General features: G+C 38.5%; 1 protein-coding gene across 2 annotated transcripts in view; it reads right to left on the bottom strand.

The window, feature by feature from the left end:
- The window catches only part of MIPOL1 (mirror-image polydactyly 1), a 192,089-nt gene that overhangs the window by 50,720 nt on the left and 121,631 nt on the right, over positions 1 to 19,738 (bottom strand). For both annotated transcript variants that reach the window (XM_042790920.1, XM_033008656.2), the window contains exon 11: positions 3,844 to 3,938. In XM_042790920.1, coding sequence (XP_042646854.1) covers positions 3,844 to 3,938 — 95 coding nt within the window. The remainder of the gene's footprint in view (positions 1 to 3,843; positions 3,939 to 19,738) is intronic.

Genomic DNA, 19,738 nt, shown 5'->3' with positions numbered 1-19,738 from the left:
TAGTTAAAATTTGTTCGAATTATTTGCCTGTAAAAACTCCTGGTGCCAGAGCTTTTCAGTGAAGTACTGTAAACTTTAAAATAAAAATAATCAGGAAAATTTATATATACTTCCCTATATAGAGAAATATTTCTCATACACAGATGTTCTGTTTTATCTAGTCTGTAAAAAATAAGCAGTATGCAATAGCATGTCTATGTCACCATTTTGACGTGTAGAAGTACAATTCTGAAGCATTATTGAAATAGAAGGAAACTGATTATAAAAATGGACAGACCACATAACTGAACTATATGCAAATAAAAAAACCTCTGATGATGTTCAAACAACAGAGATATGTGAGAAAGATGTAATGGGATTAACACTCCCACATACTTCAAAACTGATTATTTGGATACAGCCTTATTTGGTCACTGAGGATCTATGATTTGCATTAATCCTTAGTTTAAAGAGTACTGTGTTGAAACAATTATTTTTGTAAGCTAGAAACTCTATACTGTTCCTAACTGTTATGCAAATTTTAATTTCTGATATGTATTTTTGAGTTACTATCCAGAAAATGCAATTTTCCTTTTGAGACATGACACAGAAACAACACAAGAAGAACAAACAGAAGCAGAGAACCTGCCCAAAATTATTCTGAGCCAACTTCCTCTCCCTTTTGTATCTGAACTAGATTCTTCCTCCTTTTCACTTCTCTTTGCTTTTAAAGAAGGCTGGAATTGTTCTGGAATGTGCTTTCTTTTCAGAAAGTCAAAATTCAAATGGAAATCAATGTTCCATCATTTATTCCCCAAAAGCTCGTTTTAATTCTGTTTTGGGTCTTTCAGGCTTTCCAGGAAACTCCAGTTTCAGCTAGGATTCACTTTCCACTTCATCTGCAATGAAGTATGGATTACAACATAGACTTCATTCACAGCTGGAGAAAAAAATTGAATGGCTTCATACAGCAGCAACTACCTGATCACAGAACTCTAGAATAATTCAGGTTGGAAGTGACTGCTGGAGGTCTCCAGTCCAAACAATCTCCCTCTCAAAGTGATATCAACTATGAGATCAGACCAGGTTACTCATGCCTTTATTAAGTCAGGCACTGGAAATGCCAAGGATGGAGATGGCAAAACTGCCCACTCTAGGAGAAGATCAGGTTCCAGACCATCCAAGAAACCTGAAGGTGCACAAGTCCATGGGACCTGATGAAGTGCATCTGTGGGTCCTGAAGGAACTGGCAAATGAAGTAGCTAATCCATTATCCATCATATTTGAGAAGTCATGGCAGTCTGGAGAAGTTCCCACTGATTGGAAAAGGGGAAACATAACCACCTCCCCCATTTTTAACAAGGGAAAAAAGGAAGACCTGGGGAGCTATAGACCAATCAGTCTCACCTCTGTGCCCAGCAAGATCATGGAGTTGATGCTCCTGAAAAATACGCTAAGGCATGTGGAAAATGAGGAGGCGATTGGTGACAACCAACACGGCTTCCCTAAGGCCAAATTGTGCCTGATGAATTTGGTGGTCTTCTATGACTGGGTTACAGCATTGGTGGATAAGGGAAAAGCAACTGATGTCATCTACCTGGACTTGTACAAAGCTTTTGACAATGTCCCAGCATGACGTCCTTGTCTCTAAATCGAAGAAACATGGATTTGGCAGATGGATCACTCAGTGGATAAGGAATTGGCTGGATGCTCTCACTCAAAGAGTTGTGGTCAATGGCTCGATGTCCAAGTAGAGACCAGCTGATGAGTAGTGTTCCTCAGGGGTCAGTACTGGGACCAGTGCTGTTTAACATCTTTGTTGGTGACATGGACAGTGGGATTGAGTGCACCCTCAGCAAGTTTGCCAACGACACCAAGCTGTGTGTTGCGGTTGACATGCTGGAGGGAAGGGATGCCATCCAGAGGGACCTTGACAGGCTGGAGAGGTGGGCCTGTGCAAACCTCATGAAATTCAACAAGGCCGAGTGCAAGGTCCTGCACATGGGTTGGGGCAAGTCCAAGCACAGTTACAAGCTGAGCAGACAGTGGATTGAGAACAGCCCTTCGGAGAAGAACTTGGGGTGTTGGTTGATGAGGAGCTCAACATGACCTGGCAAAGTGCGCTTGCAGCCCAGAAAGCCAACTGTATCCTGGGCTGCATCAAGAGAAGTGTGACCAGCAGGTCAAGGGAGGGGATTCTCCCCCTCTATTCTGCTCTTGTGGGACCACACCTGGAGTACTGTGTTCAGCTCTGGGGCCCTCAACATAAAAAGGACGTGGACCTCTTGGATCAAGTCCAGAGGAGGGCCAGAAGATGATCATCAGGGGGCTGGAGCACATCTGTGAAGACAGGCTGAGAGAGTTGGGGTGGTTCAGCCCAGAGATGAGAAGGCCTTTTCAAAATTTCTGCCTTTTCAAATTAAGGGCCATAAGTTAAGGACATGGTACATTCTAATGGTGATTCCTGCAACTCATTATGGTTAACATTTTTGAGATTTAAAGGATTTACATGAGTAAACTGCAGCTGCTGCCTACTACACTTGTTAAATGCTATATGTTAGTGCAAGCTTGATACGCTATGTCGAAAATGTAGCTCAAAAGTAAATAAAATATCTCATGCAATGTGCAGAGATAAACCCAAGCAAACTCTTAGTTTCTGAAATATCAGTACAAAAATTACATTTCAGTTTGTAAATTATTCTGCAAAACCCATTTAAATGAGTAATAAGGTCACTATAATAAATTCTTTCTAGCTTGGTAAATCATGCCATAATTTGTGCACACACTAAATACTGACCAAATTCATTAAAAGTAATAATCACAAATTGCTTGGGGTTTCTATTCACTATTAACAGGCTTTAAATAAATGCCTATGAGATTTAGGAACAAAAGTTTTTTTTGAAACTTCCCTCCAAGGTTTTAATAAACTTAATGAGAAGGGGAAACTCAAAAAACCTCTAGAAACCCGAGTATTTTTCACTTGTAACTGCTGAAACACTGAAAACATACACAGTTCTGCTACTGCAAATGCTTTTTAGTTATAACTAACTAGTCCTCTTTATTTCCAATGAACATAATATTCACACTACATTTATTATTTACCTCTGCAGCCCACATCCCTCATCACAGACTTTCAGCCTTCAGGTTCACAATTTTCTGCTGTGTCGATGCCAATTCTCCTGCCTTTAACCTGTTGGCAGCTCTGTATCCCCTCTCACACAGGAGGTCAGGATGAAATGAGAGTTGTAACCCAACATCACTCCATAAAACAACCTAACTCCTTCACTGGACCACACAGAGCTCTTCCTTAGGGACTAAAACCCGCTGATCCATGCAAATGTTCAGTGCAGCCCACCTAAATTAATGAGAGAATGGCTATTTCTCTCATACTATGTACTGCTACAGAATGTAAGGAATTAAACCATACTTATTATGTTGGGGTTAAAAAAGAAAACAGTCTTCTAGAATTGCAGATTTTATTATTTTAAAATCTATGTTGACTGTCAGGTATGTGCAAACAACCAGAGAAGAAACAAGCACTTAAGTCAACCGGTTCTTTTGTCCTCATGTTTTTAAGTGAATGTATCTCTGTAACACAGCTTTTTCATTTTTATGAGAATACACTGCCAGCAACCTTCCCTTTCCCTTAGAAGAAACTAATAGAAAATTTAGGCTATAAAGAACTTCTATTTCAAAGAGATGGTTGGTGAGCAGTAAAGCAGAAATGCAGGCCTTGATTCATTGATGTATTCACATTTCCAACAAATACCTATTTGATAAGGCCACTTCCTCACTCACAGTCAGACACAGTTCAGAAAATTTCCCCTATGAGTCACTGATTTATACTAGTATTAATTATTTTACCTGTAATAAACACGCAATGTCTGGATTTCTTCTTCTAATTTTTTGCACTGTTGAAGAGCAGCCTCTTTTTCTTCTTGCAAGGTTGTCAATTCTGTCTGTGAAATGATAAATAAATGATAAACAATTTGTTCAGAATATCCATATTGCTTTGAAAACATAACAATCTTTTGTATATTTCAGACATGCTTTATTATAATTGCACATATCACGTTATACTGTTTTGTAACACTGCCTATTTAATTCTTATGAAAAATCCCTTCTTGTTCTAGCATTGCAGCTGTTTCTAGTTTTTTTTTCCCCCAGTAGAATGACGTTATGAATGGCTTCCCTCGCATATATGGGAAGCTTTTCAAATAGATAAGGTTAGACCTCTTCGGTTCAGCCAAGTTTTTATCAGTAAACATATTTCATATTGAAATAATGTTGCCGTAGTGCAAAACCGTTGATCAACATACAGCGAGTGAAGCAAGGCACTCGGCCCCCAACTACCGATGGAGGACTAGGTCTGCACATGGCTCTGGCTGTTAAGCACGGCTCCTGTGGCAGGAGAGCTGCCGGCTAACCTGCACACTGAGCGGCAGCAGCCGACGAGCCAGCACGGGCTCGCCCTGCGACCTGGGTGCTTTCTCCCCCAGGATCTGGTTTACAGTGGAGTGAGGGAATCCCTGGGCAATCGCTGCCATCGCCCACCTGTGAGCCCTCCCGGATGTTCCCCCTCCCATTGTTTATTCACACCACACTGCAAAGGGCTTGTGACTCACAGCCATTATGGAAATTGCAGCATGTGGCTTGTAGGTTAGGAAGATAGCCAGCCCGGACACAGCCTCATGGTTAAAGAGAAGGTAGGACAAGTAAGTACTCATGTATATTTAATATGGCTCTATAGCTTAATCACCATTAATTTTAAAATGACTTGTTTCAATAGCACCGCAGGACTCTCTTGAGGGCCCAGGTACCATATAAATTATCTTAAAATCAGCGGATGATTAATTGTTGTAACAACAAATAAGACCGGGCTTGCACAGCAATTATTTGACACATGAGCCTGAGCATTGGGCTGCTTTCCAATGTTTTTAATTCATGGTGTAAGTTATTAATTGTACAAATTGTAGAGACCCAAACCAAGAGGCACATGTGTGAGACATGCTAATTGCAGATTTTGCCAACTCTTCAGGACCGTGTTGCGGAAAAGTTTCTTGGTAAATTAAAGACCTGTTACATGAGCTACAAACACACGAAGGGAAATGCACGGAGTTCAACCTCTAGCTCTGCCAAACTCACTGTATAATCACAAACAATGTCTGGATGCCTCAAAATCTATCTCCTAAAACAGGGCTCCCACTTGCTTCTGTTTCCTGTTTGTCTATTAAGACTGTAAGTCTTCAAGGCAGGTGTTTTACTGTTTACTGTCAATTCCCAGTCATCTATGGGCAATTTATTCTGCTGGCTGAATAATCCTGTCCGGGATACATGGCTGACTCCTGGCAAATTTTATTAAACACTGCATTGCACAAATGGAGCTACACAACCAGTCTCTGCACCATGCTGCTCAGTGTGTCACGTTGCACCCAGGGTTTTGCACTGCCTGGGTACAGGACCCACTGCTGTAATTGCTCCTGTAACAGACATTCATAAAATTTTAACAGGAAGTTCCCTGGAGAATAACAACAAACTTACTATATGGAGGGTTTCTTCAGTTTTAAAAGCAGAAAGTGTTAATGTTTAACCTCTGAGTGACAGTGGTTTAGAGCTTTTGATACTGAAAACAATGTACTGGATGCTGGCAAGTCCTAACTCCTGTCAGCAAGAGGTTAAAATCCTCTGCAGGTGAGCCTCTTGCCCAGTATACTTGGTGCTTTGCAAGCAGAACTCACAGAACACAAGGATGTTAGCCAAACCAAGCCATTTTCTGTAATTATACTGTTCTGTAGGTGAAACAACATTTTTAAAAATTGGAAAACACGCTTGAATCAAAGTAGGTGGTTTGTTCTAGAGGCCAATAATTAACATCCTTGCCAATTTTCAGTGTACTGTGAAGTGTGATTGAAATGGTAGACTGGAAGGAAATGTTTGCAGCTGACACACCTACTCACAGAGAGATTAACAGCCAGTCTCTTTGGAGAACTATCATAAAAAATACACCTAATGTTCCACTTGCTTTTCAGGACAAAAGTCAGAAGGCACTAGAGTTTGAAGACTTTTATTTATATCAGTTTTTCAGCAGTGAAAACTGCACTGATTTGACTGGGTTTGCATCTGGGTTTGCACCAGTAAAAATAACAGCAGAATCAGGTGCTTTGGATTTAGAAAAAATAAAAGTAATAAAAAAAAAACAGCTACAAAAATTGAAGGGAAGAAAAGTAGACAGTTGCTAACCTCCTCAGTAGCTTGCAGTGGGGTTGACTCTAGGGAGCTGCATGAGAGCAACAAAAAATTCAAGCACAAGAGTTTTGTGCACAGCATGCAGCCGTGCAACAAAATGACCCATCATTCACAGGCCTGAAGAATGTTAAACAGAAATAAATGACTCAGATATCCTCCCAAAAGAGAGATGTCTTCCTTCACTAGAAGGAAAGGAAAACAGTGCCCATCAAAAAGTTAAATTGCTAACTAAAACAATGGTGCCTGCACTACTATTAAACATTTGGAAGACTCCTATAATGTATATTGAAATCCATCCATAGAGCACATGGCAAAAATCCTACATGAGCTCACCTCTAGTAATAACAATAGCTGCTTGGGAACTTTTTAACAAAATATTATTCCTTTGGAAAATGTCAAGCTGTGGAAATCAGAACTCTTCACAGAAATGGATCATTTTTGATTAAATTTTTTTGGAGAGTAGGGTAAAGAAGGAGCAACAAGAAGAAAACTAGTTACACTCAGGTTTCTCTGGTAGAGGTTTTCCCTAAAAAGGTCAATTTAGAGGTGAGGTCAGTCACCACTTTGGGATAGGGGTCATCCTCAGTGAAGTTCCTGTTTAACCCTGAAGGGGAATCCTGATCACTGGGATATGGTCTCCTCACAATTTTGTTTTGCCCACAAGTTCTTACGCATTCATATTTGGTTTAATGTGGATAGATCCTTCTCCCTTCTCCTCTTCCACCCCACTTCTCTGCAAAAGAGAATTCTTGTTTCTACACTTCTCCCATTTTATATTTTAGCAAACAGTTACGTGTTGAAAATTTACATTTTCCAATTAAATCTAAAAGTTAATTGCTACCTATCAAACTTAAAATAGCCAGATCTTGACTAAGAAAATCTCATTACTAATCCTTTTGCTGTTGCTTTTGTTTCAAAATGTTTAAATGAACAATCTGTGTGTTTTCTTAACTCAAAGGCTGGAAGAATACAAGACTTAAGCAAAGGAAAACAGAGAGTAAAACTAGTTTTCATCTTTTCCCAATTCCTCTAAGAAAAACATGAGAGCCCTCAATTCTAATCTAAATTTGAAGAGGTAAGCATCCTATGCTGTCAGGATCCCTGTGAGTTAGGTGGCTTTTTAAATGCTTTTCAACATCCAACAAAAGGAAAAAAAACATTCAATGAACTTGAGTAATAAAGCTTCATAGCTTTATCTTTTTACTGATTTTTTTCCATGTTTTTATAGAGAGCATATATATTTCCACCTGACCATATTTATAGAGAGCATATATTTTTCCTTCCTTACAGAGGCTAAACAACCAACCTTTTCTGTTACCTCTCAGCAAGCAGTCTCTCCATTCTCCTTGTCAATTCAACCCCATCCCTAACAGTACTCTGCTAGCGGTACGTCTGGTCTCCAGTGGAAACACCTTACTTGGTAGGACTGCTCACTGTCACCCTCTGGTATCTGTCTGTTTTTCTGACCACTGGTATTACACAGGTACCCGTAGAAATTCTTATTCACCCTGAAATGAAGATACCTTACACTTGGTACCATTGAATTCCACCCCACTGCTTTCATTTTTCCAGTACTTGAAGCCATTCCAATCTTTCTGCAAGATAGCTTGAACTTCATATTGATAGTATCTCCACTTTGTATCAATAACATCTCCCAGTTCTGCGTCATCAAGCAATTTCGTTGGTACGCTGTTGCTCTTCATGCCAAAGGTTCTCAATGACAGCATTAAAGAAAACTGGTTCAGCACCAATTGGTGAGAAATTGGAGAGGAATCCCACTAGTGAAATCCTTGGACCTTAACATTTCTCCTTTCAAAGCTGTTTGCTGTTGCCTTTCTCCTAACTAGTTCCTTATTGCATTTGACTAATCCCTCATCTCCTTCATGGGTACATGACATTTTGCAGACAGACATGAGCTCAACATGTCCATCCTTCCAAACAAGAGATGCTAGGTGAACCCAGTTAACAGCAACTAGCATTTCCCACATTAAGCTTTTGCCTGCTTGTAAAATAACAATATACACAATCTCCACTGTAATTAATAATTTTCCATATGCCACCACATATAAACTTATGTGTCAACTTATATTTAAAGAAGCTTCCCTGACTAAATAACCAGTTATCATACCAAAGAAGAATTCTTGCATGATTTTACATGGGTGAAAATTGTACTTCAATCCACTGTTGATGGATCCATGCTTTAAAAACATTTTCCTTCCAAATTTACTCTGAAGCCTCACAATAAAAACTAGTCTACAATTGTCAGAACTCTGTTTTTTATCCCTTTTAAATATAGATGCTGCCTCTGTTAATTCCTTGACATATTACACTGTATACAGCCTCATAGGATTTATTAAAGAACTTTACTACCATTCCTCCAATTTCAGGTACCAGCTCTTTCAGAACTGGGGATGGAAGCCATCCATTATCCCAGTCTGGGCACAATAACCTATGGAACAGCTAGGATGTACTACTCCATTTCCATACATTCACTTTTCTTAACCTTTGTTCTCATATTCAACATCATCATTGCCAAATGCTGAGAGAAAAAAAAATAAAATCACACACTTTCAGACCTAATCCGGATTATCCTTGATCTCCATGCCATTTTCAGAGCAGTGGCACGTTTCCTCTTTCCTTGTTCTCATTTCAGTCGTTACATTATTGTTTGTTTTAATTTCCTTTCCAAGGGCCGATTTAGCTTAATCTCTGGCAATTTTCATTTGTCTCTATATCTCTTGTTTTCTAAGACATAAATTTCTTGCTTAATAAGTATTCTTCTTGTAGGAGAGTTATTCTTACTTTGTTCTTATTGAGATTATAATTAACCCAATTAGAACTGACACCTTTCCCACCCAATGCATTTTCTCCTGCCTTGACTGAGATACCTGTTAACATGCAAGTATTCCTTAACTCAGTCATAGTTGCTACCAACAGCTTGCTTTCTACTGATCCAACATATTACTATGAATTAGAAGGTGGCTGGATGAGAAGTTTGGAGAGTCTCAAAGGTCCATTCAAGCTGTACAATGGGGAAAGATGGCAATAAGGTGTCTTTCTGCTCCTTTGGTCCTATGTTATCTGGAGTCTGAAATGGAATATAGCCACAAATGGACAGCTGAAAATTGCCCCCATTTCTTGTGGGGTAGAAGTATGTTTCTGCTGATATTAGCAGGCCAGATGGACAGTAAGAGGTCAGGTGTCTTCTCAGGGCAGCAGGAGACTGGGAGGGGGAACAAAGGTTTCTTTCATTCTGAATTAGAATGAATAATCAAGAAAAGAAAATTCTGGAAAATGTTTTAAAACCACTGAAGAAATATTTTTATCTTACCCTATTTTTAATGCTTTTACATTTTATATATCATGTCAATAAGAGAAGTACATACTGCATGATAGAGGAGGTCATGTTGTGACACATTATGACATCCAACTTCTAACCATTCTGTTACTTTTACATTAGCAGCTGCTACTTAGTGCAGATTACCACAGCTCATCTTATTTTCTGTATCAAAGTGTCAACATATCAAACCGTTCCACCAACAACAGAAGCAGGTGATGCTTTGATGTAGAAAATATAAGCACTTGTCTTATTAATTATGGGATCAGAGGTTTTCAGGGTCAAGAAAAAGACTACAGCTAACACAAGGGGACTGAAAATGCCTAGCACTCTAACAACACACTAAGTGATCTCCTTGTTTTTTTTTTAAATCACGGCGCTAATGTATAAAACTGTTTCATTACAATATAAACAGGGGACACACTGACCTAGAAAATTAGATAAAATATTTCAAATTGCACTTAAGTATCAGCTGCTCTTGATTTTAAAAATGAGAAGTGAAAATTAGAGCTGTACTATAGTAGATGTTATAAATTATTGACACATCATGAAATACATAATTAACAATAATAAATCCAAATTTAAAATGTAAAATTAAAACTTTGTGTTGAATTTTGAAATGTAGTTTAAAATATTCACCAAATAATACTTCTGTCACATATGAGTTAGAGAATTTTGGAATACTAATTGAAATAATTAGAAATTAATGAAAAGTTGAAAAGTTGTTTCTTGACACATTGTTTTCTAATTGAAACAGTTTTATGTTAAACCTATCTTAACTTAGAATAAATCAAGCAACTGTATTACTAATCCCTGATGTATCCGCGCTGCTGTGGAGGATCAGTACAGCTAGAAAAACTACTCTAAAGAACCAGCTGAGGGTTGTTTTTATGTGTGAATTTGAGGGTAACAGTGGTGGTGGTGGGAACTCTAGCAGCCTTTAAACTACAGCTTCCCTGAAGACATCACCACAACCACACCCAGGTTGACATTCCCTCTGGGCACAAAGGAATGGGATCTCAACAGCATACATGACCCTTATGAGTTTGCACCTGGATCAAACAATTAACCATAATATTTTACTCTACAATCTAATACTGTTATTCATTAGAATAAATATCAATTAATGATTTTTTTTTTTTCTTAAATAAAAATCATGGTTCCCTGGAGCAGTAACATCCTGTGAAGATGCACTGATTTAGATGGAAATATTTCTGAGGAATGTCAGGCAGAATTTCTGACAGAAAAGAGAACTCCTCCCCATCCAGGTGATTAGATTATTCACTTTTGGTTGCAGAAACCTAATGCTAAGTCCCAGTCTCTGGCATTAACTCACTCTAGACAGAGCAGACTCCTACCAGCAAGAATACTTCCCTGCTCTGAAGTCATGTGAATTACCCATGTTTCTGGTGTCTTTCATTGGTCTGTGTCCTCTCTCTGTGACTAGCAGAAATAATTTTTAATTAAATTGCTAAGTAAGCAAAAAGCAGATCCAGACAGAAGATGCATCGTGGGAAAGGAGACTAATTCCACAGCCCAGCCATCAAAATGTTTGAGGGTGCCCAACTTGGATCAGGGAGCTGAAATCAGGGTTTTCACATATAAGATGCAAGTGCATCAACACTGGTGTTTTAGCATGTATAGATGCATTTTTTTCAGTTACTTTACAAAGGCTATCTTAACGTTTTCTCTTGCTGGAATTAGAAATGGTAACCCCATAATCTCCCTTTTATTCCAAAATGGAGTTGTCATTTTCAAGAAGTTTTGTGCTGCAAGTCTACCCAATGCCACCTTTCCCAACTCAGTCTTTATGCTGTCCATAATTCAATATTTTTAAGCAGCTTTTCAGATGTCACTACCTGAGGTTTGGACCCTTGTCTTCATCACAACAACAAATTCCCCAGTAAGAATGCATGATCATATCATATGAATATTCCTTGTATGGTCATTAATTTGAGAGGTCCTGTTGTGACTGGGATGACAGCAACAGGCCACAGCAAATATTATGCAGAATGTGCAATCAGGAAAAAAAAAAAAAACAAACAAACACCAAAACACTAAATAGATTTTTACTACTCTGTCAGAGAAAACAAAAGGATCCAATAGCATTTTTCCCCAGAGTAGGTACGTATCTGGTTCATCTCATTACATAAAAGCAAACTTAGTATCTACTAATTATTTTGAAGGAATACCAGGTGAAACATTATGCCTGAGATGTGAACGCCTCATTCTTGTATTGCATGGTCACATCACACTGGGAAGTGCACTGTGCCAGCAGTATTTGACAAGCAGTTTGCACTTTCACCTAATGATGTACCCAAATGATGATGTATTACAGACAGATCCAGTCCGTTATTACATTATGTATGAAAGCGTCTATATGAAATGCTCATGGTATTTTTTAGTGGGAATTAAGAATTTGCTCACCTAACCCTAGGTATGACGTTGATACAAAGTTTCTTGTTCATGTGCAGTATTATTTTTTAATATCCTATATTACTTCCAAGCAACATATGGTATATTGAAATTTCAGCAAAAATTAGCTAGTCAAAGGACCATCCAAGGCATATGACGAGCATGTGAGACTAATACATGGAACCATTTTATTTTAAAGAATGATTCATGGAATGAGGAAGACTAATTTGGAATTCTGCCCCTGTGAGGTTGACCCAAAACTGTAATTGACTTCACAGGGTCAAGATTTCATTTATTGTTTCCATTTGTTTGAGTATAAAGCTAAAAACCCAGAGGTACTATAATACATACCTACTATCTGCATATGGATAACTACTTAAGGATATCACAAAGCTTATCTCAGGTAAGATATATATAACTTTAGTGACAAAAAAAAGACTCTTGAAAATGTGCAAGGATGACAGCTCCAGAACACACACTCATAGCTGGACTGGGATTTGCACATAAATAATGTCATGTGCAGAGATGCTGACCTTTCAGTAGGAGGGATTTTATTAAGAACACCAGCTGGAGGTGATTTGAAATAGCCAGCAGTTAGGTCTCCATATACGGATAGGTAGATACTTGTCTCACTACTAAACCATGATGCACACTGAAAAGAAAATCAAAAGAAAACAAGCAAGAAGACTGTTTTATTACAGAAGCAAAAAGCCACTGACAACAGTTATTTTTGCATAGTAGCTATGGCTTTAGAATCTATATGAAAATAACAAAAGTAAGTTAATTCCTTTACTTCTCAGATTAAAGACTGTTTACAGCTGTGGGCATGTGGAAAGGGCACATTTCTCCATGTTCTGTAATTCAGGTTTGGCCTTGGTGACATCACACTTTGTTTCTGATCTAAAAATCAGTTGGAAAAATGCAATTTCAAACAAATAATGGAAAGACATTGGTAATACAGAGAAACTTGTCTTATTTGAATGGAAAATAAAGTGCATTGTTTTGAGTATGGTGTATACTGTTTATGGGGGAAAGTCTTCTTATGTTCCCCTTCATGGCTCTATAGGTAACCGGTCTGACAGACACATCCCTTCCAAAGCAGACCAGGTTATCAAACATAAGCTTAAAACACAGAAGAAAAAACCCCTCTGATCTACTTCAATAACAAGCATGTTTCCCTCAACTCTGAGAGATCTGATTTGCTTCACACGTACTATGAAGACTATTACACTTTATCATAAACTCTACTGGCAATCTCCTTAGGGGAAATCAAGAAGGACATGACCATGTAGGCTGGAGTGAGCTGAAGAAGCCTTCCAGGTGGTGTCTGAGTCCTACTTGCAGATTACTCTGGGAAAACTTCAAATGTTAGTACCCATGATAAACCCGTTGTCCAGGCAAATGACTTTGGCCACTTATGATATCAAGTTTGTACCTGCCACAAACAGCACGTCATCAGCACAGGATTCAAAAGGTAGTATTGTAATGTTGTCTCGGAAGCTCTGCAGTAACAAAGACCCTATTCAATAAAAACAATGTTCCCCTCAGCCCCAAAAGTGTCCTATCCAGTTTGGGGCAGAACTGAACTGGCAGAAGAACAGAAGAAAGTTCGTGTTACAGCCAGACATGTTTTATCTGTGCTGCAGCCAGAAACTGTGTGCTTTCAGGGCTCTCCATCTGGTACATTTTCAGGCTCTGCTAACAGAACCCAAACTGACCTCAGCAGTCACTCCTCTATTGCAAAAAAGAACCAGCCAGAAACCGTGCTCCAGCCCTGAGACCTACTGGCACAAGCCGCCTTGCGTTACCATGTCAAAAGCTCTCTTCTGTCCATCCCTAAAAGGAAGGGCTGCTAACACCAGATCATCAAAGGGGAATAGGCCCTGGTACACATTATCATACAAAGGCCTTGTCTGGGAGAGCGGGTTAAAACCATGGCAGGGAGCTTTTTTAACAAAAAGAATAGATGATTGCATGTCACTGTGCAATCCCAGGCCCTGATTCTATTTTATTTACTGAAGTAGGTACAGATAGTTGGTCTTGTCAACTAATAAGGGCTTATTAAACTTGATCAAGATGGATAAACCTCATCTATATATGACTTTGACTGACAATTTGCTTCTCTTGCTTCCAGTAGGCTGGTGAGGCACTCCTGACTGTTCAACAGGTGTTGTCCACAGCTCCAGTCCAAGGATGCAGGAGTAATTCTTGCTTGGGTAAATCTTCCTAACCTTATTTCACTACTCAACCTCTATTGCAGACTCCTCCTTATAGTAAAGTCCTTGTCTTTGACCTTTGACCATGCCCTTCCATTGCCATTCACACTTGGTTACCCTTTGGCTTCTCTGATATGAGACACTCACTTATTACATTTCCTTATATCTGATTTCAGGGTGACACCAGTCCAATTGAGACACTTAGCCCAACTGAGACACTCTGTAATGTTTCACAAGTCTTTTTTCTGTAAGAAAAAAAGTACACTGGAATCATTCATGCTTCATAAAAGGGGCAGAAGAAAAGCATGTATGGCAGTAACTTGAGCAAAAAAGGAGTTAACAATTTACGCTCCAAAGCTTATAGCTGATGCTAAGTGATAATATATTCCAAATTATAACCTTTCATGCGAAGAGACAGAATGACTGTTACCTCTTGACAGGCAGTACTTCTGCAGAAGGCACTAATCTCACTATCAGAATTAAACTACAAATCCTTCATAAAAGCCATGAGTCTGTACAGGATTATAAAAACGAATTGTTCCAATGACTTCAGTGAGACTGCTTTGGTCCATAACTCTTCCAGGATTTGGAAGGAAAGGCAGGGAAGAGCTTGAGTTAATTTTTAGTACTTCACTTTGTGGTCTTCACCTTATGGAAAATGAATTACTAGCAGGTATAACCACTCAAATTTATCTAGTATTTTCATACACACAGAAATTCAGAATCAAAGTGCTGAGTTCAACAGCAACCGTTACACTTAAAAGAATACATCATTATTGAATAAATGTATCTGTTAGCAGGAAAATTCGGAATAAGAAAGAATCCATGACTATATGTCCCACATTGACATGTCCAGACCTTAACTATAAAGACATTTTCAAACCAACTTTGAATCTGGGAAGCCCGTTAGTACTACTTTGATATCTGAAGTTCTGATCAGACAACACAGCAAGACAATGAGGGCTGGATTAATGTTGTGCCTAGCACTTTTGTGAAAAAGATAAAGCTGCACACCTGCTCCTGAGGCTGGCTGCAGGCTTCACTGCCTTGACCCGCTTGTGCAACTGGTGTGACCATGAATTTCTGAGACACTGCGAACAAGCTACCACCATGCCTCCTGTGATGAGAGGATCCTCAATAGATAATTTAAAACAGTTTCTCAATCTGTGCAATTCTAGATGTGTAAAAGGGATCAATCACACTGAGTCTGAATGGCTGGTGCTGATTTTGACCAGAACAACTCCCTGAATCTTGCTTTCTCCACAATCTTGCTGCAACATTTTCCACCCAAGTAGAACTCAGACTAAAGGTTTAAAATTAAAGTACAAAAAGCAAATAGAGGTGTCCATGAGAACATACACTTAAGCCTTTATAGGAACCATCTGTCTGATGGAAAAAGTACAGGAGAGGATTCAATAGATGGCACCTTCCTATTGAATCAGCAGGGGATGGACGCCTCCATGGATTGTTATGGATGCTATACTGTTGGATGAGACCTATTGATATAGGTGAGTTACCTTCACTCAGGACTCAAAAAGTATGTTCCAATACTAAAGATTTCTGGTCCTTTCTGCTAAAAATCTATGTAGTAGATTTTATATGAGTTAATCATATTTTCCCCTACTGCATATATAATCGTTTAGATTCCATTAGATCTTTGCCTTGGGCAAAAGCATTCTTTTCACTTCCTACCAAAGTTTTGGTACATAGTTGCAGAACATGTTTACATTTCTGTTGCAGCTCACGCAGACTCAACTACATTTCAACCGGAGAACAAGGTAGTTGCTGCATATTTGATAATTCTTGTAATCTTCAAAGGAAGGAAGAGGAAGGGAAGGGAATGAGAATAGTGATATGTTACCCACGGTCATTTTCTTTAAAATCATAACTTGCAAAATGAAACAAAATAACCCACTGAAAAGATAAACATTTGTGTCAACTATCAAATGCTCCAGCAATTGTCCACAGTACAATCTAATGCAGAAGGTGTATTTCTCTCCTCTTATTTGTGCAAAACAAAAGAAACCATTTCAATCACCAAAGATTGATGTGTACAAAAATCACATCCTGATAAAACTTCTCTGTTACTTAGTTAGAATCTTAGCCAATGCTCTTGTTTTGATTTGTTCAAAGCATATTTTATACTTTTTAACTGCACCTATTATATATTTCTTCACTTGAACACTTGTTGAACTGAACTTGTCTTGCCAGAATATTTTTAATTATGCAATTTGTATTCTTTCAATGGCAAGCACTTGGGTAGAATTTCTTATATACCTTTCAACATACCCAGCAGACAATTAAGAAAGTGTACAGAAATTTTTGCCAACCAAAATGTTAGTGAGACAAGTTTAATCAAGTGATCTTCACTAACTTTTAGCAAGGAATCAGAATGTTTTCATCATCAGTTGACCGCTTCAAATACCACTTTAAATGCTATTTCTTTTAAATTTTTACAGTCTGCAATACATGTCTGACATGCATAGTATTTCAGGCAATAGTTCCATTAATACTCAAACACTTCCTTTTCACGGGTAGCATAATGAATGCCAAATTTGTTTCCAGCTTTTAAGAAAAATTGATTTTTTTGGGAAAATCCTGACCCATCAAGGCCAACAGAAGTTCACTGTTGACTTCAATGTGATTAACATTTCCCTGTATTTGTATACATGCACTCTCTCTATTTAGTGATGAGTATTCCAATTACATGTGTGCTGTACACAAGGATAACACACATAAGTGTAATTAAGAGAAACGTCGTTGATTTTTTGTTTGCTGACTGATACTATAAATGTAGATATTTTGACAAGCATTGTGCAGAAGCCTCCTCAATCCTGTAATGATGAAATGGCGACATATTGGTGCAGTGCAAGGTGCCACCCAGCATTTACTTTTAAACTGACCAACAACATATGAAGGTTTCTTCAGAGGAAGGAAAAAACACTGCAACAAAGTTTGTGAAGGATCTCAACAGCAGTAATAAAATTCTTCAAATAATCACCACTTTCAGAATGATGACACCTTTTTTGGGGAAGGGGTGTAGGGCTATTAAACTCATGCACAAGCCGGGAAACCTATTACTTTCTTTTAGAGGCTGATGGATTGGCAGCTCTATTGCATAGGCATACTGCTGTGGATTGTAGCTGTTGTATGAAACTCCACAAAATGCTTTTGATCCATTTTATCTTGCAACTTAGCAAAGAAATGTTGCAATAAGAAACACCAACAAAGATCTGAAAAACTTAAGCTCTGGATTACCATATTGTGTTCTCCTGCCATTCAATGTGTCAGACAAAGGCAGTGGTGTTCAAAGTAGAAAAAGAAAAAGAAAAAAGAAACTGGTCACAGAAAGTGCAGAGCACAGAGTAAATAATATTCCTCCACATCCCTTCTCTTTCATAGATTTGTTGTTAAAAGAGTTGCAGCAATTAGGCTTTTGTTAATTACCAGCTGTTGAAACAGATGTGTTGACTGTCCTTATTAGCCAACAGCTGGGACAGGAGAACAATTGATGCTCTCTAAAACCAACAGCCAGCTGCTTTGCAGTAATTATCTCCTATCGATAATACAGGTGATAAAGGCAGCAAAAAGGTTATGAGCTTCAATAACCAAGGTACTGTTATTGAATATCACTGGAATTTATGGTTCATTTTAGAAAATGAGTAGAACAGTAAGTTGCTAGGTCTGCTTCCTATCTGCATTGTGTCAAGGTCAAGCAATATGCAAATAATAGGGGAAATACAACCAGAAAAAAAACCCACCTTTTTTTTTTTTTCAACCCTTTCACTATATTTCAAATGTCTTGCTGATCTTTAAGGAGTGCGTTCTCTTTCAGGTGACTATGACTAGATGTCATTCATCATTAACTCAGTTTCCCCATATGCCTTTCCTTGCATTCAATTTTACCATAAATGACTTTTTGGAATGTGCAGACAGTTATTCCCGCCTGTTGGGAAATTTTATGTGTGATAAACAAATGATTAAAGAGGGGGGCCATCCCTGTAGAGAGTTAGGTTCTAGTTTCAGGTATGCCATCAATTCTTAAGGAAATTCACTTCTTGGAATTCGGTTTCCCTAGCACTAAAATGGGAGACCTATGTTTATCTTGATCGATTGCTTTGTGATTGATGACTTTAATATACTATTTAAATGCAAAGTAATGCTTGCATAATACATTACTGTAACAGGAAAAAAAAATGCATGCTTTTCAACTATTGATATATGTCAAGGGTTATAAAATGAATAGTTATTTCAGAAGCACGGGACCAGACTTCCATGAATGGGAGCCACAAGCATAGCTGCTAATATCTAAATGCTAATATCAACATAGGTAGTTAGATGGTTTGTATTTACTTTTGCTCCTGCTTTGATTTATATTTTCTCATCTCCACACCCTATTAAAGTGCATTAACAGAAAAGCAAAGCAGAGATTTTAAACCATTTCTATTAGCTGCTCAGTTCATCTCAAGCCAACAAAAGACATGTCTACACGAAGCTACAACCATGTCTATTCACTAATTAGTCTGCACTTAAAGACACTGCCTTACTGAAAACAAGGATTAAGGCTAGCTGAATACTCTCCCTTTCATAGACCTCCCTTATGTCTCTGTTGGGTCATCATAAGCAGCTTGTTCTCTGAGCTTTAAGAAGGGAAGCTTGACAATCAGTTCTGCGCTCATCAGTAGGCACTGGGGCAATTAACAGGAGCTACCAACATTTTAAGGGCCATGTAAAGAAATCAACTAGCCAAAAAGTTTCAGTAATAGAGATGGGCAAAAGTGTATCATATTCCCATGGCAGCTATGTTTTAAGAAAGATATACTGCAGGATACATTACTTTTTTATTTCAAAATAAAGCAAAACAATGTACTTCTCTGTTCCCACTTCAGATTCAAAAGAAAAAACCCATGTCATTATAGCAAGAAAATTGACATGGATCCTTGTACACGCATCCTCCCATCTATTAGCAGGAATCCACAGCATGCTATAAAAGAAACAGAGAAGCTGAGTCTAGATGTCAGTTTTTTACTTTTGGGAGAATGCTAAAAAAGATGGGAAAAAGAAAGAGGGAATGTTTTTAAGCAACGGCTTTTCATTTGCTTTTAATTCTTCCCTTATTTCTCCATCTGCTTCTCTCTATCCTTGTAGTGTTTTCAGGCTGTTACACTGGGTTTTCCCCTGGAAGGCAAAACTTGGCTCTTTGCCTTTTGTTTGTCATCCATGAATGAGTTGGGGGTGGGGGGGGGTGGGGAGAGGGGGGCGGGGAGTTGGTGAGAGGGGGAAAGTGGTTTAGTTGTGGTCTCACTCTGCTTTGGTCTACCAATGGAAAATTAACATTCAGACTGTGCCAAAGAGGAACTAATTTGAGCGATGGACACCACAGGGCTCCTCTGCCTTATGAAGAGAACTGAAGAGGGGTTTGTATCCAATGTGGAAAGATACTAACTATTCAGGATATGAATCAGGAAGTTCTTCACAGATGGTGTTCTGCATGGGTTTCCATGGCAGAAACTACCACAAAACAAGCAGGAACTTGAAGCAGAAA

This window comes from Tyto alba, unplaced genomic scaffold, assembly GCF_018691265.1.
Source record: "Tyto alba isolate M040663 unplaced genomic scaffold, T.alba_DEE_v4.0 Super-Scaffold_18, whole genome shotgun sequence".
Taxonomy (NCBI): Eukaryota; Metazoa; Chordata; class Aves; order Strigiformes; family Tytonidae; genus Tyto; species Tyto alba.
Note: the sequence above shows the minus strand (reverse complement) of the source record. Positions and strands in the feature narration are given on the sequence as shown.